General features: G+C 39.7%; 1 protein-coding gene across 3 annotated transcripts; it reads left to right on the plus strand.

The window, feature by feature from the left end:
* The first annotated feature begins 344 nt into the window (after window positions 1-344).
* Window positions 345-23,050, plus strand: TMEM14A (transmembrane protein 14A). 3 transcript variants are annotated; one of them, XM_056565723.1, is made up of 6 exons: window positions 659-678; window positions 10,958-11,019; window positions 12,159-12,238; window positions 16,606-16,707; window positions 19,296-19,383; window positions 22,799-23,050. In XM_056565723.1, exons 3-6 carry the CDS (start codon window positions 12,163-12,165, stop codon window positions 22,836-22,838), a joined length of 306 nt encoding a protein of 101 aa, XP_056421698.1. In that variant the 5' UTR covers window positions 659-678; window positions 10,958-11,019; window positions 12,159-12,162; the 3' UTR covers window positions 22,839-23,050. The 3 variants fall into 3 exon arrangements, with proteins under 3 accessions (XP_056421696.1, XP_056421695.1, XP_056421698.1); XM_056565721.1 differs by lacking the exons at window positions 659-678; window positions 10,958-11,019 and adding an exon at window positions 345-480; XM_056565720.1 differs by lacking the exons at window positions 659-678; window positions 10,958-11,019 and adding an exon at window positions 395-531.
* Window positions 23,051-27,576: the final 4,526 nt, after the last annotated feature.

Below are 27,576 nucleotides of genomic sequence, written 5' to 3' on the forward strand. Positions count from 1 at the left end.
AGTAAGGTTATGTAGTCTCATGCTAAAAAAAAAATATATAATAATAATAATGAATTATAATAATAATTAGGACACTTCTGTGAACAATGCTTTGTCTAGTGAAGTGTGTGACAAACCATGACGAGTCCAGTGTGTTTACAAACTTACATTTAGAGTGCGCACTGAAATTCACTAATCCTATCCCAGCAGCCATAGCGGCGAAATACTTCCAACAGAAAGAAGCCACTGCTGCAATGTTACATACAGCCACACGATGTCGCTAGGCACACACAAAATGGGCTTTAAAAAAAAAAAATAATAATGGACAATTTCCAAAATAAAAAGTTTTACATTCCTCCCAAAATGGAGACTAATAGTAACAGTCATAGGCTAAACGTCTGACACTATATATACATATACTCTATCCACATCCTGTGCACACCGGGTCCCGCTCCGAGTCACAGTTGAAAGGTTAGCTGCTGGAGGCGGTACCGGGCGGAGGTAGGTGTGAACTGTGGACGCTGCCTGCGATTCTGCTCTTATTAATATCTGGTGCGTTAATTAATATAAATAGTAGAGGAGGGGACTGGTGGTGTTGTTGTTTATAACGCTGTGGTGTGCACAGGGTCTCGTCACCATTGCAGCCATTTCTCCAGGGGAAGCTTCTTCCTCCTAGTGAGGAGTGCCGGCGGAGACAGGGTGTGGAGACACAGCATGGCGGGCTATTACAGGACTCCAGGAGGAGACGGGGGGGGACAGCTGTTTTATGGAGGAGGGGGGGATAAATGTTATTGCCATTAGAAGTGGAGGGGCTGCTCATGGCAACCAATCAGATGGCTGCTTTCAATACTAAAGTTTTATGACTGTTTTCCAACCAGGGTGCCTCCAGCTGTTGCAAAACTACAACTCCCAGCATGCCCGGACAGCCTTCGGCTGTCCGGGCATGCTGGGAGTTGTAGTTTTGCAACAGCTGAAGGCACCCTGGTTGGAAAACACGGTCCTATAAGCTGGAGTCTGTGTGGCATGATGGGAGTTGCAGTTGTGCAGCAGGTGGACAGCCCCAGGATGTGGAGCTGTTATACAACATACATATTTTACTATGGAAATCTATCTTATGCTTATATGGCTTTGTCATTAGTTTCATTCCCCCCCCTCATATGGTGCTCAACTTCTTTATGGTACAAACACAAAACAGTCTGCCGATGTATACTGTTATTAGAGCAGGGGGACCCCATTAACTTGTATATCCCAACAAAGTCACCCCTAGTGACTCAGTTCGGGACGTATGCGCTATTTTAAACAGACTCATGACGGGGGCTGTTGCGCTTTTGAAATCGTGCATATGTCCCAAAAGGAGTCACTAGGTGACGCCTTTCAACCATAGAGGTCAATGGGGTCTGCTGCTCCCGTTAACAGTATACGTCGGCACCCCGTTTTCAGCAGAATGCCAATGAACCTGATTAACGGGGGCAGAAATGGAGTGTCTTCAGACCCATACAGACTGGTGAACCCCCACCAGCATCTGTTTAAAGGATAAGTCTCATGCATAAAAACTTATCCCCTATCCAAAGCATAGGGGATAAGTTTTAGATCACGGGGGTATGAAGCCCCTGTGCTGTAGAACAGGTGAGCGTTATGGGCCGACACCCGCCCGTTATGGGCCACCACACCACCTCCATTAAGCTCTATGGGAGAGCCGAAGGTTCCTGTACGGAGCCCCTGTACTGTAGAACAGGGGCACGTCACGACCCCCGCCCGAAGTGGAGGCCGCCACGCCCCCTCCATTAAGCTCTGTGGGAGAGCCGAAGGTTACTGTACAGAGCCCCTATGCTGTAGCACAGGGGCACGTCACGACCCCCGCCCGAAGCGTAGGCCGCCACTAGAGATGAGCGAACTTACAGTAAATTCGATTCGTCACGAATAGAGATGAGCGAACTTACAGTAAATTCGATTCGTCACGAACTTCTCGGCTCGGCAGTTGATGACTTATCCTGCATAAATTAGTTCAGCCTTCAGGTTCTCCGGTGGGCTGGAAAAGGTGGATACATTCCTAGGAAAGAGTCTCCTAGGACTGTATCCACCTTTTCCAGCCCACCGGAGCACCGGAAAGCTGAACTAATTTATGCAGGAAAAGTCATCAACTGCTGAGCCGAGAAGTTCGTGCCGAATCGAATTTACTGTAAGTTCGCTCATCTCTAGCCGCCACGCCACCTCCATTAAGCTCTTTGAGAGAGCCGAAGGTTACTGTACGGAGCCTCTGTGCTGTAGAACAGCGGCGCATCACGACCCCCGAACGAAGCGGAGGCCGCCACGCCCCCTCCATTAAGCTCTACGGGAGAGCCGAAGGTTGCCGAACGGCTCCCCCATAGAGCTTAATGGAGGGGGCGTGGCGGCCTCTGCTTCATGCGGGGGTCCTCACGCGCTCCTGTGCTACATCACAGAGGCTCCGTACAGGAGATCGCAGGGAGCCCCAGTGCTTGGAGATCCATCAGATAGGGGGGATACGTTTTTTATGCATGAGACTTATCCTTTAAGGAAAGTTCCTATTTCCCTGGAGTAGCCTTGTAGTCCAAATGATGCTAAACTGCATTTTTTCTCAACCAGTGTGCCTCCAGCTGTTGCAAAATTGCATCTGACAGCTGAAAGGCTGCAGATTCTGCTCGGAAATGTATTGCTGTCTATTCAGCAATGCAATACTTATCAGAGATTCTGAGGCTAACCTAATTCTTCTGCCACATGCTTTGAGGCTAAATGTTCACGTTTTTTTAATTTTTATTTATTTATTTAGTTGTTTTGTTTTTTTACATAAAATGGACATAGTTGAGAGATTGAGCAAAACCTGTGCAGAGGAAATTTTCACCAGTTACCTATAGCAACCAATCAGATCGCTTCTTTCATTTTTCAGAGGCCTTTTCAAAAATGAAAGAAGTGATCTGATTGGTTGCTATGGGTAACTGGTCATAGTTTCCTCTGCGCAGGTTTTGATTAATCTCCCCCTTTTATGTTTTATGGTTTATTTTAAAAAGATCCTTATTTTCCTACTGACCTCTATCGGAGTCAATAGGAAAACATCCCTTAGTTTCCACAATTATCTTTATGCCTGTGATTGTTACAGATGCCAAATTAATCAGACTTATTTTGAGCAGATTGTGTGAAAATACATCTGTATATACTGATTCAAACATCACAAAATAATCTCTTTTTTTCAACCGTACTATGTAATTTGCTGGAAAGCCTTCTTTGGGCTAAAGCTTTTGCCGTAGCCTAAAAAAAAAAAATGCTCATCTCGAAATGTGTTTTGTGAAGCACTTGGTTTCATCTCATTGCACGCTGCATTTAGAGAACTAGAAAAATGAAAAATATATAGCGGTATATGTCACAATGTTATTTATTGTTATGTAATGACTAAACAACTTTGTAAAGAAGAAACTACAACCTCCTTTAATGGAAAATTAGACCAATACCAATAGTGCAGGACTAAAATAGGGTCCTTGTCTATCGTAATGGTTTCTTGATGGCATTTAAGGGTACGTTCACATGTACATGATCTGCTGCATATTTTCTGCAGTTGATTTTGCTACCCATTGAAGTCAGTGGGTAGTGTTACATTCTTATACTGGTCAAATTTCATTTGACACAGTCACCATTGGAGAGGAATAAATTACTCACTTTACGTCAAATTAAGTAAACAATCATACATTTATTTTAGGCTCATAGACAAATATGGCAGACAGAATAAACTAGTAAATCTTATGTAAATAACAGTTCTTGCTTAAGTATTACAATAATAACAGTAGGAAGTGTAGGCATGTTCTTAGAACAATCTCACCAAGTGAGGGTTGTGTGGACTGGATCCATCATGGAAAGTTCACCTAAGATGGCTTCCTCCTTCATCAGACTTGTCTTGGCTTACTTCAATGGTCTTGCTTCATGATGTCCTCCTCGTCCTCCATGGATGAGGCTTCCTTAATGATGATGCCTTAATGATGCTTCCATAATAATACTTTAATGATCCTGCAGTCTTCTTAAATACCGTACTTATGGGTGTGTTCTTTACATATGTGGGCGTGGTTATACTACGCCTTATATCCATAAATATACTTGTCTCTATATATCTCCTCCTAGTGGGTTGGATTGAGTATATCTTTAACTAATGGGTGTATACATTATGTCACGCTTAACTTACATACTGATTGTACATTACTACCCTTCCTAAAATAGTATAGTTATGCATACCTCAGCAATTCTATCTATAGTATCTAGCTATAGCTTAACTGTTCCTAAAGGTCATGGCATCCATTTTAGGTTTGACTCTTGTCAGCCATCTTGTATACCCTTGCATAAGTTATATTGTATATTAATCATTTTAACATTTCCCCCTATTATGAGTTTTTTAAAATTACTCATAATACAGTTGTTTCAATATACAATTACCATATATAGTATTAGTAACCAAATCCTTACTTTGTAGTCTTTTTATAAATTAATTAGACAATCCCCTTTAAATTAGTATATATCATCTTAGAATATCAATTTTAAGTAAATAAATCCATTCATGGTATATATTGGTATTATTATCATTATTCTAATAATTCTTTGTCATAGTATATCATGATATATAACAAATCATGCTATACTAGTCCATACAATAATACATTATCATTTTACCATATTGTGTTATATTATGTTATGTTGTGTTGTGGTATACTGTAATTTATTTTTCATAAAAAACATTTTTAACCAATACCTAAATCTAATCTAAATCTTTGTCTTCTTGGGTCTTGGAAAAAATCAAACTATAGAAGATCAATGTAACTTTTGACTCAGTCCATAACACAGTCCATAAAAAATCCTTGAAATGGAAAAACTTTACAAAATCCTTGAAAAACATAATGTCATTGTCCTTTGATTATTTTTACCAATAATAACAAATTTTCTTTCTTTGCTCCAATTCTACGTTCATCCTCTTGTCAGTTGGTTCCTTGAATTTTACTGTAATAGGAAACATTCTTTTTAATCCTGGACAGCCAAGGGTTTACATCCCTTGATGATAAGTCACTTCCTCAAAGACTCTGCATCAGCACTGCAACAGTTAATTTTACCTCTTTCATTTCTTTGCTGGTACAACAGCTAGTGATAAGAAAACAGTCCTTTTTCAAATAACTTTTTTCTTCACCTTTTGGCTCCTGGACTTATGTTTTAGCCCAATTTGTAGAAACAATACATTTCTTTAACTCCTTTGCTTGAGACAGAAGCTGATGGTCAAATACCTCACTCTGTTACTTGACTCAGTGAATTCCACTCAGGCCGTAATCTCTGCTTTTCTGTAGAACTAGAAGTCCCAGCAAGTCCTCTTTATATTCCTTTAATACAGGTAAACCTTAGCATTGGTTACCTCTGGACTTCAGACTCCTATTCATCTGTAGACATAAAGTCTTTTTCCTGAAACACAGTTCATCATATCCTTGATCCTCACAGCAAGTGAACTCCTTTCCCCATGGGAGAACTTTAAAATAATTTCAACAGAGAAGTTCTTTGAAAACAATCTGTAGTCAGTCCCAGCAATGATGCTCATCAGCTGTTCTTGTCCATCAATTGTCCAGCAAATATCCTTTGGAAAAATAGTCAATTAAAAAATAATAGATAGTCCAATAGTCCAAAAACTTATCTTTGTTCTTCATCTGTTTTACTTGGATATCCCACTTGATTTTGGAAATATCAAAAATAGTCAAAAACAAAAACTTATTTTTCCCTAAACTATACCCAAAATATTGGTAACTTTTTCTGTAATATCTTAATTACAATATACCACATCATTTCATATCATATATACCTTATAATTTTAAATATGAAATAATTATTAAAAAAACATTATTATTATTATGACACATATGCTAAACATTATACTATGACTATTCATAATATTATTATTATTATACTATTATATTAACCATATCTGACTGTGAATTCTAAATATCTTAAAACAATACAATAGTATAATAGTAAACAAGTCTTAACTCATAAGTTATTCTCATATGTCATGTAAATCTAAGCATACTCATAACATTCTTATTTTTATTTCATATTAATAATTACTTTAAATATAACCTTAAACTTTATTAATTAATTACCCATGTATTCCACCATGTTATTCACTATATAAAATGGACATTTTATCAAAATAATCTTTATTACCCAATTTTTTTATTATCCCACATGACACCATAAAATGTGTATAAAACCTTATATTGTTGTGTGTATTTCACTTTTTTGTACCTTTTTAGAAGTTATAGTGATGTATTATATCACTTTCCCAATACCAGACTTTGTCTTAACAGCTATCACTTGGCCCATTCAGCTTATGAGAGCTGAAGCACTCTGTGACCTTTGTTGTTGGGAACACCACAATATATTTCAAAGTGTAGGGTTACTGTTCGTAAGAGAGAGAGAGATAGATGGAATTCCCCTCTTACTTATGTGAATTGCATGAAGATTTACTTGTGTAAACATTTATACAACACATTCACAAACACACACTATATATGAATTTGTGTATATGCTTGAATTAATTCCCGTATGAATATTCATGTATACTGAACATGTAAAACAAAGAACAATTAATAATTGAACCTACATTATGTCAGTGTGTAATTACCTTAAAATTCCTTCATATGAAAATAACCATAATGTAACCTAAACTTTCTTAAAATTAACTAGAATAAAATAAAATACAATACAATACCCTTAGAAACTTTAATCACAATAATATTTGAAATAATTTGATTCACCAATTTCTCCATATTAACATAGAAATATATGTATTTTCATGTCAATATGTAATTCTCTCTATAATTTGGTATAGAATGAAATATTGTGCACTCATATCTTATTCCATATAAGACCAATCATTATTAACCTTTTATCTTTTGAATTTCAAACATTATTTTATATTTCTTAGACCATAGCATACTTCAGTCACTTCACTATATTCTCCATACTCAGCACATTTATTCACTCACTGAATACACCTTTTCATACATTTAATAATTTGAATTTGGTACCATTAAAATATACAATTTATATGAAGTACTTCCCAAGAATTCAATTAATTAATTAATTAATTAATATATGTATTAACTAAATTAATGAATTCAAGACATGTCTTTGAAAATATCCAAAAGGCCTTATCTTTTCAATATTTTTAACTCACTTCTTACAAACACTGCGGTGTCATCACTCACATCACACTTTGGGTTCAGTTTTCCAAAGACACATTCCTTAATTTACTTACAATGTATATCCTTAATTATACATATGGTCACACATGGTCCCTGTCAATCACAGATACATGCACACATTCTAAAAAATGCTCGTACCCAAGGTTTTACATGCCCGTGCCCATTTTGTCCTTCATTTACACACACGTGCAGTTACAATGGCGACAGATACATGGACTCAAGGTTACTTAAATGGAGGAGACAGAGAAGAACCATGCTTACTTTACAGAGCAAAATGGATAACTTTATTCTTCATGCTTTTTAAACATATACAAGATGCAATTATATATGTAAGTACATACAATACATTATTTAAACTTCATTAGCTAATGTTAGTCACAAAACTTATAGCTAATCAGTTCTTGTCCTGCATCTCTGTTAACCATATCCTTGGGACAAAATAACTTTTATTTGTTTTCACAACTTTTACTTCGACTAAGAGATAAAAGCAGATATCATTAGTTACATATTCTATTATCATTGCAGAATAACAACATATAACAGTGGTCTCCAGATTATAACACTACAGCTGTTTCAAAGAAACATGATCTTTCTCTATCTTATTAATATTGTATATGCATACATCCATATCAATAGTAATGTATATATTTAAATATCTATACACAGATATACATATATATATATATACATATATATATATATATATATATATATATATATATGTACACATCTGATCTGTCTTACTCCATGGAGCATATATATATCTCTACTCTTTACCATAAAAAATGTAGCAAAGAGTAAAAACATATATCATTAATCAATCTCTCATTACCATATAACATAACTAACATTTTTTTACATAATATTGCCAAAATCCATTAGACTAGCCAAAAATCATTTACCATGTAATCTATACTTAAGATTATTTCAAACCTTTTTATCCAATTGCTATTTTTGGTTTAATCATTTCTTCCATAAGAAAATCAGTAAACAATCCCATTAACCCTTTAATTTCTCTATGCTCTACTTTCTCTAACTTACAATGTTTAAGCCTGTCATTCAAAGACCTTGTTAAAGCTGGGATGTCACTTTCCTCTACAGTTGTCTTAGCTTCACTACCAACAGCTGTGTTGTGATTGGACAGTGCAGAGTGAATTCCTTCAATCTTACCTGCTAACACTTTTACTGGATTACTTTCAAAATTAATTGTTTCATTATTATATGGCTTAACATTTATATGTAGTAATCTCCTTCGCTGTTCATAGATTGCATCCTGATTTTTGTAACTCGTTTTAGACAATGTTGGGGTTACAATTCCTTTTGATATAGGTTTACTCAGATTATGTGTTGAACTTTTCTGGAGCTGTGGACTTTCTGTCATGTGATCTCTCAGTGATATGTGTCTCTTCTGAGCTACCATTTTCTCCCTTATTATGTGTCTCACTTGCCTGATGTCTGACAGTGGTTCTGGCTTTGTCTGCCTAATGTTCTCCTGTATGTTGGACTTGTTACAAGTGTGCCTAGCCATGTTGCTTTGTGATATTTTAGAAGCCTGACAATTTCTATATTTTTGTTGCTTCCTGGCTACATCAATTAGTTTAGCTACTTCGATTAACGAATTTTTCTTTGACGCTATTGCTAATATTACTTTATCCATGAAAGGAAACTTTTTAATAAATGTACTTATCATAATCTGATTTTTATCAATTGATGTGTTTTTGTCCATAATCACCTTGAACATTCGTTCAAAACTTTTCATGTACTCAAAAACACATTGGTCTTTACCGATTTGATAGGAAGTTAACATATCTATGCTTGGAATGTCCTTGTTGACACCTGTACAGAGCATTGTCAGCCTGTCAACATCATCACATTCCAACCATTCTTCTCCCTGTACATTGTGATGTAACTCTATAATTCTCCAAATATCTACAGGAATATATAATCGGAAAGTTTTATTGATTTGAGACTTGGTTAAACCAAGCTTAGCTACATGTACCTCAAAAACTTCTAAGCTTCTCGCTACATGAAATTTCTTATTAAATGTAGGGATTTCTTTTTTAAGTTTACTCAAATAATGTAATTCTGTTAACAAATGCATTGACCTGTCACTTTGACAGATGTCAGCAGTTGACTCCCTTAAGTCTTCACTACACTGAGTAGTAAACATTGCTTGTGACTCTGTATCCAAATCAGATGCCAGCACATTTTGACTCTGACTTGTTACGTCACCATTACATTGTATACCACAATCTTTTTTGGATACAATTCCATAATTTCCATGCATCAAAACTTGATCATGGAAAACTTGTGACATATGTACCAGATTTGCTAGCTTACATTTCTCTTTATTTACAAATAGTTTACCATCTATTTCCTTATTCTTAGTTTCATATTCTGTAACTAATTTAAACCATAACTGTGTTAAGTCTACTTTAGATACATCTGACTTAAAACTAGACATGTCTGAAACCTGCAATTTACATTTGTCTACCATAATATAGAGTTATTAAAACAATACTCACAAGATAGCCTCTTGTCTCTCAGTCTGCTTTGCTGAAACGTCCTTTAGCAAGTTCCCGCAGCTGAATTCTTTTCCCTGGCCTTCTCCAATGGTCGTCAGATTCTTAGGGTCTCGTCTTCCTGGGAAGCTTGTATAGTATATGGCATCCGTACGTCTCTCCCCCTGTACAAGCTGAACAAAGACGAATGGCTGGCGTCGCCAAAATGTTACATTCTTATACTGGTCAAATTTCATTTGACACAGTCACCATTGGAGAGGAATAAATTACTCACTTTACGTCAAATTAAGTAAACAATCATACATTTATTTTAGGCTCATAGACAAATATGGCAGACAGAATAAACTAGTAAATCTTATGTAAATAACAGTTCTTGCTTAAGTATTACAATAATAACAGTAGGAAGTGTAGGCATGTTCTTAGAACAATCTCACCAAGTGAGGGTTGTGTGGGCTGGATCCATCATGGAAAGTTCACCTAAGATGGCTTCCTCCTTCATCAGACTTGTCTTGGCTTACTTCAATGGTCTTGCTTCATGATGTCCTCCTCGTCCTCCATGGATGAGGCTTCCTTAATGATGATGCCTTAATGATGCTTCCATAATAATACTTTAATGATCCTGCAGTCTTCTTAAATACCGTACTTATGGGTGTGTTCTTTACATATGTGGGCGTGGTTATACTACGCCTTATATCCATAAATATACTTGTCTCTATATATCTCCTCCTAGTGGGTTGGATTGAGTATATCTTTAACTAATGGGTGTATACATTATGTCACGCTTAACTTACATACTGATTGTACATTACTACCCTTCCTAAAATAGTATAGTTATGCATACCTCAGTAATTCTATCTATAGTATCTAGCTATAGCTTAACTGTTCCTAAAGGTCATGGCATCCATTTTAGGTTTGACTCTTGTCAGCCATCTTGTATACCCTTGCATAAGTTATATTGTATATTAATCATTTTAACAGGTAGCAAAATCAGCAGCAGAAAATATGCAGTTTGCACATACCCTAAGGCCATGTTCATATGTTGAAATTTTTGTGCTGAAGTCCGCACTGACATTCTGCTGCAGCAGAGTCTCATTGATTTAAATGGGATTCTGCTGTTCTGTTCACATGGCAGAATTCCCAAGAACAGATATTTTTGCCATGGTAATTCCAATTTCGGCATCCACAGAAAGAATAGATATGTCTATTTTTTTTCTGCAGATTCAGCAAGGAACCGCATTGCCGTCTATAAGAAAGCACATTTCCAAGCTGTCCTTGCGTTGGTATGTTCTGCTGGCACTCCGCTGTCCGTGGAATGTCTGCACGGACAGCAGACATTTCACTGTGTGAACATAGTTTAAGGGTCAGTTCACATGTCCTTTATTTTTACTGCAGATATTCTGCAGAATTGCTGCAGCAGATTTTGTTGCCCATTGAATTCAATGGGTAACAAAATCTTCTACAGAAAATCTGCCGCAGAAAATAAGCACCTGTGAACACATGAGCAGATTTTATGTGTGGATTTTCCTCAGCTGATCTGCAGCTTTTTATTTTCTGCTGCATATTTTTAGATGCCTAATTTCTGCTGCTTATTTTATCATTGACTTACCAGCAAAAAATAAGCTGCAGAAAATAAGCAGCTGAAAATTTGCAGCAAAATATGCACTAAAATCCGCAGCAAAATCCGCTCATGTGAACGAGCCCTTATGGGGTATTCTTTCTGGTACTAGAAATTTGTTTTTAGAGTGGAGTTGGAGTGCATAAAAAAAAAATTCATAAAAGTAAAAATACTCACAGGGAGAGATTTATCAAAACCTGTAAATATGAGTGATGCAGTTGCCCATAGCAACCAATCAGGTCCTTTATTTTTCAGTTTTAAAGAGGCCTGTGAAAAATGGAAGTAGCCATCTGATTAGTTGCTATGGGATACTGCAGCACTCTTCCTCTACACAAGTTTTGATAAATCCCCATTGCTCCTCCAGGTTCCATGCTCTGCTGTATTGTCCCTGCCAGGAGTTGCCCACTCAGGCAATCACGGGCGCAGCAGCTAGCTAACAAGACACTTCTTCCTGGGATGGCGTGATGGAGGAACAGTGAGAGATCAGCAGGGACTGGGCAATATTGAAACAACATCTGTGGGGTATTGGGGCAATGAGTATTTTTAATGCACTGTTTTTAAATTTAATGCACAATTTCCAAAATTTCTAGCACCAGAATACCCTTTAGGCTAGGTTTACACTACAGAATTTCTGAGCAGAATTCCGCTTTGAAATTCTGCTCAGAAATTCCGCTGCAGCAGAGCCCCATTGTTATCAATAGGATTCCACTGGACAGTGCACAGCATTTGGAGGTAGAGCTTTGTGCCATATCCTAATTGGAAACAGCCCCCTTAACGCTATGTCATGCCTTCTTATTTCATCAGAATCATGGCTGTAGACTGGATTGGTTTTGGATATGCAGCCCTGTTGGTTTCTGGGGGCTTTATGGGATTTTCCCGGAAAGGTAAGAACAATATTAAAAATAATACTTCTGGCTACATTCAAAATCCACAGCATAGAACCTGTGCCAAATCTTACTTACTTACTGCGGATAAAGCCAATTGATTCATTTAAAAAAAATCTGCGTTCTATCCACAGCATTGTCTGCAGATTTAGGCTTTCTGTGCTGAATAACTGATGCATTTCCTCTATGGCTATGTTCACATGTCACTTTCCTCACTTCTCCATGCAGAAATTCTGCAAGGATCCTTGTACCCTATTTGTTATACTACTTAGGTTTGAATCACTAAAGATGTTTTTTTAAAGCCAAGTACTGGAGCATAATGGGTCCTGGAATAGCCATTCAGTAAACGTCACCAACTGATACAGCTTTATTGTAGCAGACATGCAAGTTTCTGCTAGTCAGCAAATTGTATGTGTCCCCCCAAAAATAGCACATACTAAACAAACCAGTAGGGGTGTGAATCGCCAAGAATTTGGCGATTCGATTCGAATCGCGATACCAGTGTGGCGATTCGATATATCCCGATATATCGCGATACCGTCTAGGTGACGATACATCGCGATATATCCCGATACATCGCCCACCTGGGAGCATTCATAGATCCCAATAGACGCCGCTGTCAGCTTTGACAGCGGCGATCTAGTACTCCAGTGCTCACTTTTCTCATTTTATCCCGTCCGGGCTGCAAAATAAAAGAAAACGCACTTTATCTTACCTGCCAACGAGCCCGCAGAGCTCCGGTACAGGTGCTCGGTCCCCGGGCTGTATTCTTCTTACTTCCTGTTAGCCCGGCACGTCACATGGAGCTTCAGCCTATCACCAGCAGAGGCGGGACATCGCTGCGGCCAGTGATAGGCTGAAGCTCCGTGTGACGTGTCGGGCTAACAGGAAGTAAGAAGAATACAGCCCGGGGACCGAACACCTGTACCGGAGCTCCTGGGGCTCGTTGGCAGGTAAGATAAAGTGTGTTTTCTTTTATTTTGCATAACTTGAGAAAAGTGTGCACCGGAGTACTCCTTTAATAGCCAGCCGCGGCGATCGCCGCATGCTGGCTATTAGCGGCGGCCCCCGGCTACTGAAATCAGCCGGGGGTCGCATAGTACGGAGCGGGCACGAGTCGGAGCCCGCTCCATACACCCAGAGCGACGCCGTGTCAGATCCGGCCTGCCCGGCTCCACAAATGTGGAACTTGTATCTCCTGATGCCCAGGACATGACATGCTGTTCCGGGCGTCAGGAGATAAAAATTCCACATCCCTAAAAGAATCGATTAAAAAAATATTTTGAATCGATTCAGTATCGGCAAATGAAAAAATCGCGATTATCGCGAGAATCGATTTTTTTCTTACATCCCTACAAACCAGTGATGTACAGGGGCCGCCCAGTTACAGTGTGCATACAAAAAGAGCTCTCATAGAACACAACACTGAATCAATGCCCACAATTACCCATACAGTGACCATATACTGGTAGGCACCAACACTACACAGGATCTGCAGAAAATAGAAGTGCAGTTACATCCATTGAATCACAGGGGGGTGTCTTCTTTGTTGAGAGTTGTTCACTTCTACTTTTCTTCTCCATCTTTCCTGGGCATCATGAAGACTTTTCCCGGGGCAAGACTTGTTACCACAGAATCTGCCAGACAAACATTTTTTAGTCTCCTCGCTTCAGCACCATCCACACTTCTATAGAAACTTCCCATCAATATTTCCTCACATAGCAGTTACGCCCCCTCTGTGTCCCCATACAATAGTTAGGCCTCCTCTGCGCCCCATACAGTAGTAAGACCCCCTCTGTGCCCCACCCATATAGCACTTTGGCCCCTTCTGTGACCCCATATAGCAGATAGATCTCCCCCTTTATGTTACATACATTCATGGCTGTAAATGTTAGCACCCCTGACATTTTTCAAGAAGATTAAGTATTTCTCACAGAAAAGGATTGCAGTAACACACGTTTTGCTATACACATGTTTATTCCCTCTGTGTGTATTGCAACTAAACCACAAAAGGAAGGGAAAAAAGCAAATTGTACATAATGTCACACAAAACTCCAAAAACGGGCTGGACAAAATTATTGGCACCCTTTCAAAATTGGGGAAAAATAAGATTGTTTCAAGCATGTGATGCTCCTTTAAACTCACCTGGGGCAAGTAACAGGTGTGGGCAATATAAAAATCACACCTGGAAGCAGATTAAGGAGAGAAGTTCACTTAGTCTTTGCATTGTGTGTCTGTGTGTGCCACACTAAGCATAGACAACAGAAAGTAAAGAGAACTGTCTGAGGACTTAATAACCAAAATTGTGGAAAAATATCAACAAACTCAAGGTTCCAGTCCATCTCCAGAGATGTAGATTTGCCTTTGTCCACAGTGCGCAACATTATTAAGAGGTTTGCAACCCATGGCACTGTAGCTAATCTCCCTGGGCGTGGACGGAAGAGAAAAATTGATGAAAGGTGTCAACGCAGGATAGTCCGGATGATGGATAAGCAGCCCCAAACAAGTTCCAAAGATATTCAAGCTGTCCTGCAGGCTCAGGGTGCATCAGTGTCAGTGTGAACTATCCGTAGACATTTAAATGAAATGAAATGCTATGGCAGGAGATCTAGGAGGACCCCAGTGCTGACACAGAGACATAAAAAAGCAAGACTACATTTTGCCAAAATGAACTTGAGTAAGCCAAAATCCTTCTGGGAAAATGTCTTGTGGACAGATGAGACCAAGATAGAGCTTTTTGGTAAAGCACATCATTCTACTGTTTACCAAAAACGGAATGAGGCCTACAAACAAAAGGACCTACAGTGAAATATGGTGGAGGTTCAATGATGTTTTGGGGATGTGTTGCTGCCTCTGGCACTGGGTGCCTTGAATGTGTGCAAGACATCATGAAATCTGAGGATTACCAATGGATTTTGGGTCGCACTGTACAGCCCAGTGTCAGAAAGCTGGATTTGTGTCCGAGATCTTGGGTCTTCCAGCAGGACAATGACCCCAAACATACGTCAAAAAGCACCCAGAAATGGATGACAACAAAGCGCTGGAGAGTTCTGAAGTGGCCAGCAATGAGTCCAAATCTAAATCCCATTGAACACCTGTGGAGAGATCCTAAAATTGCTGTTGGGAAAAGGCGCCCTTCCAATAAGAGAGACCTGGAGCAGTCTGCAAAGGAAGAGTGGTCCAACATTCCTGCTGAGAGGTGTAAGAAGCTTATGGATGGTTATAGGAAGTTCACTTATTTTTTCCAAAGGGTGCAACCAAATATTAAGTTAAGGGTGCCAATAATTTTGCCCAGCTCATTTTTGCAGTTTGGTTTGACATTATGTCCAATTAGTTTTTTTTCTCCCTTTTTTGGTTTAGTTCCAATACACACAAAGAGAATAAACATGTGTATAGCAAAACATGTGTTACTGCAATCCTTTTCTGTAAGAAATACTTCATTTTCTTGAAAATTTTCAGGGGTGCCAACATTTACGGCCACAACTGTAGATAGGCTTCTCCTCACCCACTCTCTTCCTCCATAATTGGGATTTCTCTCCAGCCTTATATTAGGTAGGTAAGCAGGCTGTTCCCCCTCCATATTAACTAGTTAGATTCCCCCTCCCCTTTATATTAGGTAGGTAGGTAGGTAAACAGGGTTATTTCCCCCCCCCCCCTTCTTCCCTCCCTCTACCTTAGCTGCCTGGATACATTTTCTGCCTATCTATATGAGGTAGGTAGACAGGCATCTTTCCTCAACCCCATCCCCATTCTACATTAGCTAGGTAGATTTCTAACCCCCCCCCCCCCCCCTTATTATTAGGTAGGTAGACAGACCCCCCTTTCAACCCACATTAGGTAAGTATGGTAGGTTTCCTCCCTTTAGATTAGGCAGGCAGGTATACATGCAGGCTTCAAACAATCCCCCCCCCCCAAAAAAAACCAAAAAAAACAGTAGTGTTCGCATCATAGGCGTGATGACGACATATCGCGACGCCCATGCAATGACGCAGACGTCCTGTGCGGCCCCGGAGTCGGTCAGTGGATTGAGTGGCAGGGCTCTGGGAGCTTATAGCTCTCAGCTCTGCCACTCTGCAGCCATTACACACAAGGTCCTCATAAGGACCTTTATATGTTAGTGTGAGGAGGCTGCCGGCCACGGAGCGGTTGGCCTACCGGGAATTATCCTGCTATGCCGGTAGACCAGTCTGGCCCTGCTAAAGGGGTTAAGAAGTTCCCCTAGAAGTTACAGTAGCAGATAATATTTATTTTTACAATTTCCTACAACCCTGCAGAATATCAAAATATCCATGATTGTGCTTATTCCATGTATGTTGGATTAATGGAATTTAGCCTCTTCAATTTCTTTATGTTGCTTTTTCTTGCAGGCAGTATTGTATCCCTTGCTGCCGGTCTCACCTTTGGATTGCTTGCAGCTTATGGGGCTCTGCGTGTTTCCACCAATCCGAGGGATATCAAGATATCATTAAGTAAGTAAAATTATAGTCTTAGGTGTGTTTTTTTTTTTTTTTTTTAAATAAATTTTAATTTGAAATAATAGTATGAGATTATACCTAATCCCCAGTTTGCATGCATGCCTCCTCCCTTCCCCACCTCGTCCTGCACTAGGTCTGTAGATCATCATTCAGAAGTGGAGGAGGGAAGAGGTGTGCATGCTGTAGCTTAGCATTACCTCTATGAAAACATTAATTTATCATTTTGCAAACAGCCATCAGCAAAGGTATCATTTGTTTTATCTCCTTGTCTGCAGGTGTGAATAGATTCCCTATAAAGTATTGTAATAATTGTATTTACCTGTATAATTACCCCTTATCGACCCATTAGGGACCGGTAGGTACATCATGAGTCGGGTGAGGGGAATATGCGAGGATCCGCATCATATGCGTGGAATATAGCGTTGATCCGCATCATAACTGGCAGAGGCCAGTAATGGCAGACATTGGAGATCACTCTGATGTCTATCATTTAAATTAAGTGCTGTGATCAATACCGATCCCAGCATAAAAAAATTAATTGCCGGTACTCCCTGGTGTCTTGGGGACCCATCAGCCCCTCTGCAATGTAGTTGCTGGATGCTGATGGATTGTTGTGGAAGCCCGGGGTCTCACATATTCTCCTCTGGCTTTCATTGATCAGCTATTTTTTTAAAGGCTGGCTTAGGTTAGGTTCACACAACGGAATTTCTGCAATTCCGCACAAATTCCATACGGCAAAGCTTGTTGAATGTAGTGAAATTTCTGTGTTTTCACGGAAAATTGCCGCAAAATTCCGCTAAATAGATGAGTGGTCTTATATTTTTGTAGAAGTTCTGCGGCAGAATGCCTGCCATGGAAATTCCGCTGTCTGAATGGAACTGCAGAATCCCATTGAAATCAATGTGCAGTCAGTTTCGGCGGAATTCAGCACAGAAATTCTGCCGTGTGAACATAGCCTTGGGGTATGTTCACACCAACCACAGAGTTTCCATGCAGAAATTGAAGGAAAAATTCAGCTTGAAAATTCTGCTATATGAAGTTAACATTGCAGTGAATGGAATTTTCCACTGTCCATTCTTACAGATTAACTTCTGGATTCTGCAAAAAGAATGTCAATTCTTTTTGCGGAATTTTGCAGCAGAGTCCTATTAAAGTCAATGGGACTCTGAATTCTGCCCAGAATCTGTGCGTTGAGTGCAAGAAATTCTCCATAAATTCAGCGCACATTCTGCAAAATTGCAACGAATTTGCTGCCAGCTTGACAGAACAGAATCTAAGTGGAAGCCCAGAAACTCCACCATGTGAACTCAGCCTTAGGCAGCCCTTAGCAATCGAGTGCCCATTACATGGATCAGTCGAGTGCCCATTACATTTTAATCACTCCTTTTTCCTTTTTTTTTTTTTTTTTTTTCAAATAAAACATTCCAAAATAAATTAAAACATATGTGGTATTGCCCTTGCATAATTGTCCTATTAAATTATTACATTCCTGATCATGCATGGTCAATGGCGTAAACACAAAATAAAACTCCAAACGCCAAAATTACTGATATTTGGTTACATTACCTCCCAGAAAAATGGGGGGAAAAAGTGATCACAAAGCCAAAACTAAACAAAAGTTAAAAGTTAAAAACCACAGCTCATGGTTCAAACAAATAAACTGTACCACAGCTCTGTAGATGGAAAAATAAAAAAGTTACAGGGGTCGGAACATGGCAATGAACAGTTTTTTTTTCTTCCTCTTTCAAGTTTTTAATTTATTTTTTTAACCCAAAAAAAAGTTCAGTATCATTGAAATTATACTAACCCATAGAATAGATGGGGTTAATAGGATCCATACATCCATACAATGCTTTCCACACCAATGAAAGATCATGTAGAGCAATGCAGCTATGCAACTTCAAGTTAATTTTGATTATGACAATAAATTAGTAATATAAAAAGAGATGCCATGAAATCTGTTGCAAAATCTGCATCTGTTTTATGTTTTAAGATTTTTGACCAGTTGCCCATAGCAACAAATCAGCAACTTTTATATGCCCAAAAAATTACTAGAACGCAGTCAAACTGTCTACGCTCGGGCCATTGAAATAAATGGGGCCCATGCCTGTCCAAGCATGGATATGGCATGTCATTTTGACAGTTTTCCACTGTATCATGTGCATAGGAGGCACAAATCGTAGTGTGAATGAGCCCTTAAAGGGGTTCTCCGGTGCTTAAACATCTTATCCCCTATCCAAAGGATAGGGGATAAGATGCCTGATCGCGGGAGTCCCGCCACTGGGGACCCCCGGGATCATGCACGCCGGCGTGTGATGTCACGCTCCGCCCCTCAATGCAAGCCTATGGGAGGGGGCGTGATAGCCCCTTTGGATAGGGGAGAAGATGTTTAAGCATCGGTGAACCCCTTTAAATGCATTTTACTGAGCATTATTGCAGAATTTTGATACAAAGGTTTTGCCAAAATATGCAACTGTATCATGTAAGCCAAACTGTAAATACCTTAAAAGTAGAATCTCTTTTCTGTGAACATAACAATGGTAATTTCACTACTGCTAACAAATTAAATTTTTCTCCCATAGTTGCTGCAGGCACTCTGTCTGTAGTAATGGGCCTCAGGTACTATCGTGGTAGGAAAATGTTCCCTGCTGGATTATTAGCAGTAATAAGGTGAGTTCATTCCCTTTTTACAATTTCTGAGTAGAGCTTAACCCCTTAAGGACCCAGCCAATTTTCACTGTAGGACCCGGCCATTTTTTTTGAACATCTGACCACTTTCACTTTAAGCATTAATAACTCTGGGATGCTTTTACCTTTTCATTCTGATTCCGAGATTGTTTTTTCGTGACATATTCTACTTTATGTTAGTGGTATAATTTTGTCGATACTTGCATCATTTCTTGGTGAAAAATTCCAAAATTTGATGAAAAAAATTTAACATTTTGCATTTTGTTTTAACTTTGAAGCTCTCTGCTTATAAGGAAAATGAATATACCAAATAAATTATATATTGATTCACATATACAACATGTCAACTTTATGATGTAATCATAAAATAGACATGTTTTACTTTTGGTAGACATCAGAGGGCTTCAAAGTATAGCAGCAATTTTTCACAAAATGTTCAAAATTGGAATTATTCAGGGACCAGTTCTATTTTGAAGTCGATTTGAAGGGCCTTCTTATTAGAAATAGCCCACAAATGACCCCATTATAAAAACTGCACCCCTCAAAGTATTCAAAATGACATTCAAAAGGTTTGTTAACCCTTTGGGTGTTTCACAGGAATAGCAGCAAATTGAAGGAGAAAATTCAAAATCTTCATTTTTTTACTGGCATGTTCTTGTAGACCCAGTTTTTGAATTTTTACAAGGGGTAAAAGGAGAGAAATCTTCCTAAAATGTGTAACCCAATTTCTCTCGAGTAAGGAAATACCTCATATGTGTATGTCAATTGTTCAGCGGGCGTAGTAGAGGGCTCAGAAGGGAAGGAGCGACAGTGTGATTTTGGAGAATGAGTTTTTCTGAAATGGTTTTTGGGGGGCATGTCACATTTAGGAAGCCCCTATGGTGCCAGGACAGCAAAAAAAAAAAAAACACATGGCATACTATTTTGGAAACTACACTCCTCAAGGAACGTAACAAGGGGTACAGTGAGCCTTCACACCCCACAGGTGTTTGACGACTTTTTGTTAAATTTGGATGTGTAAATTATTTTTTATTTTTTTATCACTAAAATGCTAGTTTTCCCCCAAATTTACAATGTTTGCAAGGGGTAATAGGAGAAAATGCCCCCCAAAATTTGTAACCCCATCTCTTCTTAGTATGGAAACACCTCATATGTGGATGTCAAGTGCACTGCGGGCACACTACAATGCTCAGAAGAGAAGGAGTCACATTTGGCTTTTGCAAAGCAGTTTTTGCTGAAATGGTTTTGGGGGGGCAGGTCCCATTTAGGAAGCCCCTATGGTGCCAGGACATCAAAAAAAAACACATGGCATACTATTTTGGAAACTATACCCCTCAAGGAACGTAACAAGGGGTACAGTGAGCCTCAACACCCCACAGGTGTTTGACGACTTTTCGTTAAAGTATTTTTTTTTTCACAAAAATGCTAGTTTTCCCCCAAATTTACAATTTTTGCTAGGGGTAATAGGAGAAAAATGCCCCCCACAAAATTTTTAACCCCAGCCGATGGCTGCCCGGGCTTGCTGGGAGTTGTAGTTTTGAAACATCTGGAGGTCCGCAGGTTGAAGACCACTGAGGGCGGAGAGTTCACTTGAGTATAAGCCGAGGGGGGTGTTTTCAGCACGAAAAATCGTGCTGAAAAACTCTGCTTATACTCGAGTATATACGGTAAACATTTTTTTGGGGGCAATTTAGTGGTTTTATGGGGTTAAAACTTGGAATGTACTCTGGACTTGGTACATTGGGGTCAAATTGTGGAAAATTAAAATGAAGAGGGAAAATTTAGTACTCCATGGAAGTGTAATACTCCCTGAAGCAGTCCTTAATGCAGAGGCCTGGATGATTGGGGGAAGTGTCACATTGAGTGGTGGTGTCCTTCCGAATCTCCCTCTTGTAACACACTCTGCATCTTTTCTGGGCTCTGCTTCTTTCCAGTGTGGGGGACCTCACCTGGAAAGTGTTGGCCTGGGATGATCCTGGCACCTATAACTTCAGTTCCTTGGGAAGTCCGGCCTGCTCTCTCCCGGTCGCCAAAGATCAGGACCTTTAGGACTTCTTCTTGGAACTGGAGGAATGTCCCTGTGTTGCCAGCGTACTGGGACAGTACAAAAGAGTTGTACATGGCAACCTGTACCAAGTAGACCAAAACTTTTTTGTACCATACCCATGTTTTCCACATGGCGTTATATGGCTCGTATAAGGACATCCCTCTTATTCTTATACCTGACCAGCAACAGGTTTTCATGGGTGAGGGCACGGGACTCACCCTTGGGCATAAGTGTCTGCAGAAAATTTAGAGGGAGGCCTCTCTGGTTCTTCTGCACGGTCCAACAAGCGGACGTGGATCTGGCGGTGAGGGATGTGAACAGAGGGATGCTGGTATAAAAGTTGTCCACGTACACGTGGTAACCCTTATCCACCTTATCTTATGGGTGCACAAGGTCCCAAACTAGTTTCCCGCTAACACCCAGAGTGGGGGAACAATCTGGGGGTTCAATAAGGGAATCTCATCCCTCATACACTCTAAACTTGTAAGTGTACCTGGAGGTACTCTCACAAAGTTTATAGAGCTTCACGCCATACCGCGCCCGCTTCGAGGGAATATACTGGCGGAAGATGAGTCTCCCCTTAAAACTGATAAGAGACTCATCTACCGAGAGCTGTGTGTGTGTGTGTGGGGGGGGGGGGTTGAGTATGTACTGTGTGTGTGTGCTTGGTGTAACTATGTATAACGGTGTGTGATGAGAAATCACACCGTTATATGGGGGGGGGGAAATGCTGCAGCCAAAAAAAGATGGGGGGCAAATTCAACACCCTGAACCACTAATAGAGCCCGGGTCACACTGAAAAACTGCAGATGACCCTTGGGGACCTGTTAGGGGTCGGGGGATTTTTACTATTTTTCTTTTTTAACTTTTTACCCTACCTTTCCCCGGGCTGTATTATTTCCCTGATCTATGGGGGTCTTCTTTGGGGGCTCTGATCTCGGCAGGGGGGGGGGCGATGGGCAAGTCCTGCAGAAAACTTGTGCACATAAATAAGTGAAAGGCCCTGTTTAATTCAAGATTAACCTTAAAGGGGTTATCCAGAATTAGAAATACAGTGCTGGTACATTCCAAAAACACAACCATGCCTCGTGTGGCTTGTGTTGTGTATTACAACTTTGCTCTGTTCCTTTCAATGGAACCGATCTGCAATACCATGCATAGCCTGTGGACAGGTGTAGGACTGTTTAAGGAAGAAATCAACTTTGTTTTTCTATTCCTCGATAACCTCTTTAATAGTAAGTGGTCATTAGGGGAGGGTACACCTCACCTGAAGATCAAAGTCTGTATTTGACAACACGGTGCAGCATGCATTGGTATATTAAACTTATCTATGCTTTCCTTCTTCTACAGCATTTCCATGGTCGTGAAGCTGCTACTTAACCTGAGCTAGAGCTAGAGGCCTGCACTTTATGGAAGAACGCACTCTAAACAGACTAACTTTTTGGATATGGATCAATTTTATACATTTTGCTATGATGACCTGTGCACTAAATCTTTTTAATCTCCTCATTTGTATTGTATTAATTTTACATGAGAATGAATTTTTTATATTGCCAATTAATTCATCTGGAATGAATCAATAAAACAAGCATGCTTAAAGTTCTCATGTGTCTGTAGAATGAATGGTTAAAAAAAAAAAAAATTGTAAAACTGTGGGAATACAGCCATATCTGGCCCTTCTGCATCAAAATCCACAGCAAAAAATTCTGTACCATTTGTGTGGATATGGTGCAGAATAAGGCTAAATGTACTTAAAGGGGTACTCCGCTGCTCAGCATTCGGAACAAAATGTTCCGAAAGCTTAGAGCCGGCGCCGGGAGCTTGTGACATCATAGCCCCGCCCCCTCAATGCAAGTCTATGAGAGGGGGCGTGACGGCTGTCACGCCCCCTCTCATAGACTTGCATTGAGGGACGGGACGTCATGAGGGGGTGGGGCTATGACGTCACAAGCACCCGGCTCTAAGCATTTGGGAGTACCCCTTTAAATATCTGCAGTTGCAGATTTTGCTGCAGTATCCAAGTTCAACGCTTGGATGTTTCCGAAACCGTTTCATAACCAGGGAATAGAGCAGCAGTGAGAATGTGTCTGCCACTCTTTTCCTATAGGAGTCCCCTGTTCTTCAGATGACTGTCAGACCTCCCATGTTTATCCACTGCTGATATGGGATAAGTGTTGGGAAGATGTCTCCTTTATCCCCCTCCAAATTTTAGTTATACATTTTTTTTTTTTTTTTTTTTTTTACTTGTATTTACTTTCACCCAACATTCTGGGACCCAAAACCTTTTTAATTTAATAAAGACCAGCAGAGCCATATGAGAGCCTATTTTAATTATCTTTTTATTTTTTACTAGTTAAGTTGCACTTTTTACTGTGACTCTTCATTTTGCCATATAATGCATTACCAAGCCAGAAACCAAATTTATAAGGAACAATAAAAAAAATAATAATAATAATAATTTTACTGTGCAATTTTGCTCCATGATCGGTCATGTCAGCCACGGAGGCCCATTGGCGTGTCCCAGCTTTGGGCAGGGCAGTTAATTGTGTAGAAGTAAAAGTTGTAAGGTAAAACAGATTTAATTGCTATGAACCAGCAATTATCCTTTGTATAAGTAAAAGTCACACACTGAAGTTCCATATTGCTTTTATAGCAAAACAGATTAGAATTAAAAACTGAGTAACAAATGTATTCCCACAGCAGCCTTTTTTTTTTTTTATTTTTTTTTTTTTATAAAGAAAGCAGAATAAGAGAATGGCACAGAAATTCTAAATACTGTTTAATTATGGAAGTCGTTTTTATTGTCATTTTTATGTGGGCAAAGGTAAAGGTAACAGATTTAGTATAGGGGTACTTCAATAGGAAAAAAAAAAGTATGTATTAAAAATATTGGACCTGTTATGTCTAGATATTGTATCCCATCGCCTCACAGATTTCATAGTGTGCCAGTGCTGCTCCCTGCTCTCTAATTCAACTAGATGCCAAGCAGTGTGGTCACATGATGTACCCAGAGGGGTTGTAAGTCATAGCAGGGGAAGAGTGAATTAGGAGAAACAAAGGGGTGTAGATTAGAGATGAGCGAACTTACAGTAAATTTCATTCGTCACAAACTTCTCAGCTCAGCAGTTGATGAATTATCCTGCATAAATGAGTTCCGCTTTCAGGTGCTCCGGTGGGCTGGAAAAGGTGGATACAGTCCTAGGAAAGAGTCTCCTAGGACTGTATCCACCTTTTCCAGCCCACCGGAGCACCTGAAAGCTGAACTCATTTATGCAGGATAAGTCATCAACTGCTGAGCTGAGAAGTTCGTGACGAATCGAATTTACTGTAAGTTCGCTCATCTCTAGTGTAGATGTAAAGCATTACACAAGAACGCCAAACTCTTTTGTTCTCCTTCTCCTGAAGTTCCCAAGACAGACACAGGTGGCAGTAGTGAGATGTGCGTAACTGAGAGCTACACACTTTCAGCCAATGGGTGCAACATCGAACAAAACAGTGTTTTTTTTTGTAATTAAAGGGATATTCCAGGAATTTATTTTGACTAGGCTACAGGGGCTATAAAGTTAGTGTAGTTCATAATATAGTGTCTGTACCTGTGTGTGACGGTTTTCTCACAATTCTTCTGTGATTTTCACCGCATTATTTTTAACAGCATATAAAATGACTGTTGTCTCGGATTTTTCCCAGCTTGCAATGCGGCCGAGACCTGTCAGCTGATGACAGGGAGCCTATCTACTTCAATGGGTGGAGGGATCAATCTGCAACAGATGCAACAGCTGTAGGCACCCTGATTGAAAACCACAGGTCTTTTGTTTTAATGGGTGGGGTGGCTAATGTGTGGGAGGGAAGAAAATGGAATTGTGGGATTTGGAGTCAAAAAAAGAAAAGTCAAACAGGAAATACCAGTTCACAAAAAGCTAGCCACAGTGTTATGGTAATCTCACAACATAACCATTTAGCCCCAAGACAAGAGCAGATCCCCTTCCTAAGCATGTCCATTACTGTCTGCCAGGTACGTACTAAAATCACCTTATGGTGGATAACCCCTTTAAAGTACTTCAGTAAACAATATAACTTTCAAGCTCCATTTACTTGAAAAACTATTTATTACCCAGAGTTTAATAATGGATGATGCTGTCCATGCAATTCCCAAACTGGAGAGAAATAGCAAATAAATCATAAATGGATGGATACAGGCGCATTTTATGCCAAACCCTGCAGCAAGTGAGCAGATAAAGGGGAAGATTTATCATTGTGTTTAGAGCATTTTTAGCTTATAAATGTTGTGTGAAATCTCACGTTCCCCAAAGCACATTTATTTGCAACTTTTCTGCCAGAGAGGTCAGTAAGCAAAAATCTACAAATGGTCTTACTAAAGTCAGTTTCATTTTTTAACTTGCAGTGGTAACGTATCAAGTGCAAAGTGTTGCACCAAGGTCAAAATCTACCCCAGCCTAGCCCTGGTTTACAAAACTATTGGAGGAGAGCCTTTTTAAAATGTTGCAGCGAAGAAATCAAAGTGGAGTTCTGAAATTATTTTTTACTTACATGCGGCAAATTTATCAACCCCCATGCGTTATAATTACGGTACATGTGAGAAAAACCAAAGCAAAAAATGTACTTAAAAGGGGTAATCTGTTTGGAAACTTTTTTTTTTTTTTTTCAAATCAACTGGTGCCAGAATGTTAAACAAATTTGCTAGTTACTTCTAAAAAATCTTAATCCTTTTAAGTACTTATCAGCTGCTGTATGCTCCACAGGAAGTTCTTTTCTTGAATTGAATTCTTTGAATTTCTTTTATGTGGGACCACAGTGCTCTCTGCTGACATCTCTGTCCATGTTAGGAACTGTCCAGAGCAGAATAAAATCCCTATAGCAAACCTATACTGCTCTGGAGGTGTCAGCAGAGAGCACTGTGGTCCGACATAGAAATTCAAAAAGAAAAGAACTTCCTATGAAGCATACAGCAGCTGATAAGTACTGGAAGGATTAAAGGACATCTACAGCGTTACAAACACTTATCCCCTATCCTCAAGATAGGGGATAAGTGTTTGATCGCGGGGGGTCCGAACGCTGGGGCCCCTGGCGATCTCCTGTACGGGGCCGCGGCTCTCCCGTGCAGGGGGTGTGCAAGCCACAGCATGACGTTACGGCCGGCACGCCACTTCCATACATCTCTATGGGAGAGGCGGGGAGGCAGCTTTTGTGCCTCCCCGCATGCCCCATAGAACTGTATGGGGACGGGGAGGAGACGGGGCGTCACCGTCGACTTCTAGGTCGACGCTACGCTCTTAGCGCTCACCATGAGCGCTTATGGCGGCGCCCCGTTAGGGAGATCGGGGGGGTCCCAGCGGTCGGACCCCCCGTGATCAAACACTTATCCCCTATCCTGTGGATAGAGGATAAGTGTAATGCTGCTGCAGTTGTCCTTTAAGATTACAAATCTATTTTGCTTTCTGGCACCAGTTGATTTAAAAAAATAATAATAATAATCAAATTTCCACTGGAGTACCCTTTGAATTTACACTTTTTTTTAACAGACAAAATTGATAAATTTCCCCCAAATTGTTGAAGTTACACATATCACCATTACCCACTATTCTATACACCTATATAAAAAGGCCCCTTTAAAGGATAAGTCACAGTTTAAATTCAATTCCAAGATTATCTGATTAACATTCCTCTTGTGTAATTTACACAGCTTCTGACTTTGAGCACATTTAGAGGTGAATTCACACAAAACAAATTTGTTGAGACTGAGACTTGCAGAAAACTATGCACATGCTGTAGTAATAATCCCTTCCATTGCTTTTTCAGTTGCAAAAATTCCAGCAAGCAAATCTGCTGTGTGTGAACATGGCCTAGGTCAGCGCTAATCTTACCAGCTTATGAAATGGGTGGTTGTGTAATGATAAACATATCCTCAGCACATGGGTTGAAAATGGATGGATGCCAAGTACAACACGCCTTTCAAAGCAGCTATTTTATAGAAGAAAAAATGTGTGTACTCTTTGCATTCAAACCTATGGTCCAGGTTCACAGTGATATTTAGTACAGTTGTGAAATGGACTGTACTATACCATATGTATACATTTCAGAATGTTCCAGCAGCTCATCTTTAGTGGACG

Source organism: Hyla sarda, chromosome 3 (genome assembly GCF_029499605.1).
Source record: "Hyla sarda isolate aHylSar1 chromosome 3, aHylSar1.hap1, whole genome shotgun sequence".
Lineage (NCBI taxonomy): Eukaryota > Metazoa > Chordata > Amphibia > Anura > Hylidae > Hyla > Hyla sarda.

Excerpts from the sequence above, each read along its gene's own strand:
- TMEM14A (XM_056565721.1), top strand. The coding sequence starts at position 12,163 with ATGGCTGTAGACTGGATTGGTTTTGGATATGCAGCCCTGTTGGTTTCT. Across the intron at positions 12,239-16,605 it reads TATGGGATTTTCCCGGAAAG|GCAGTATTGTATCCCTTGCT; the intron begins GTAAGAACAATA and ends TTTTTCTTGCAG. Across the intron at positions 19,384-22,798 it reads GGATTATTAGCAGTAATAAG|CATTTCCATGGTCGTGAAGC; the intron begins GTGAGTTCATTC and ends CTTCTTCTACAG.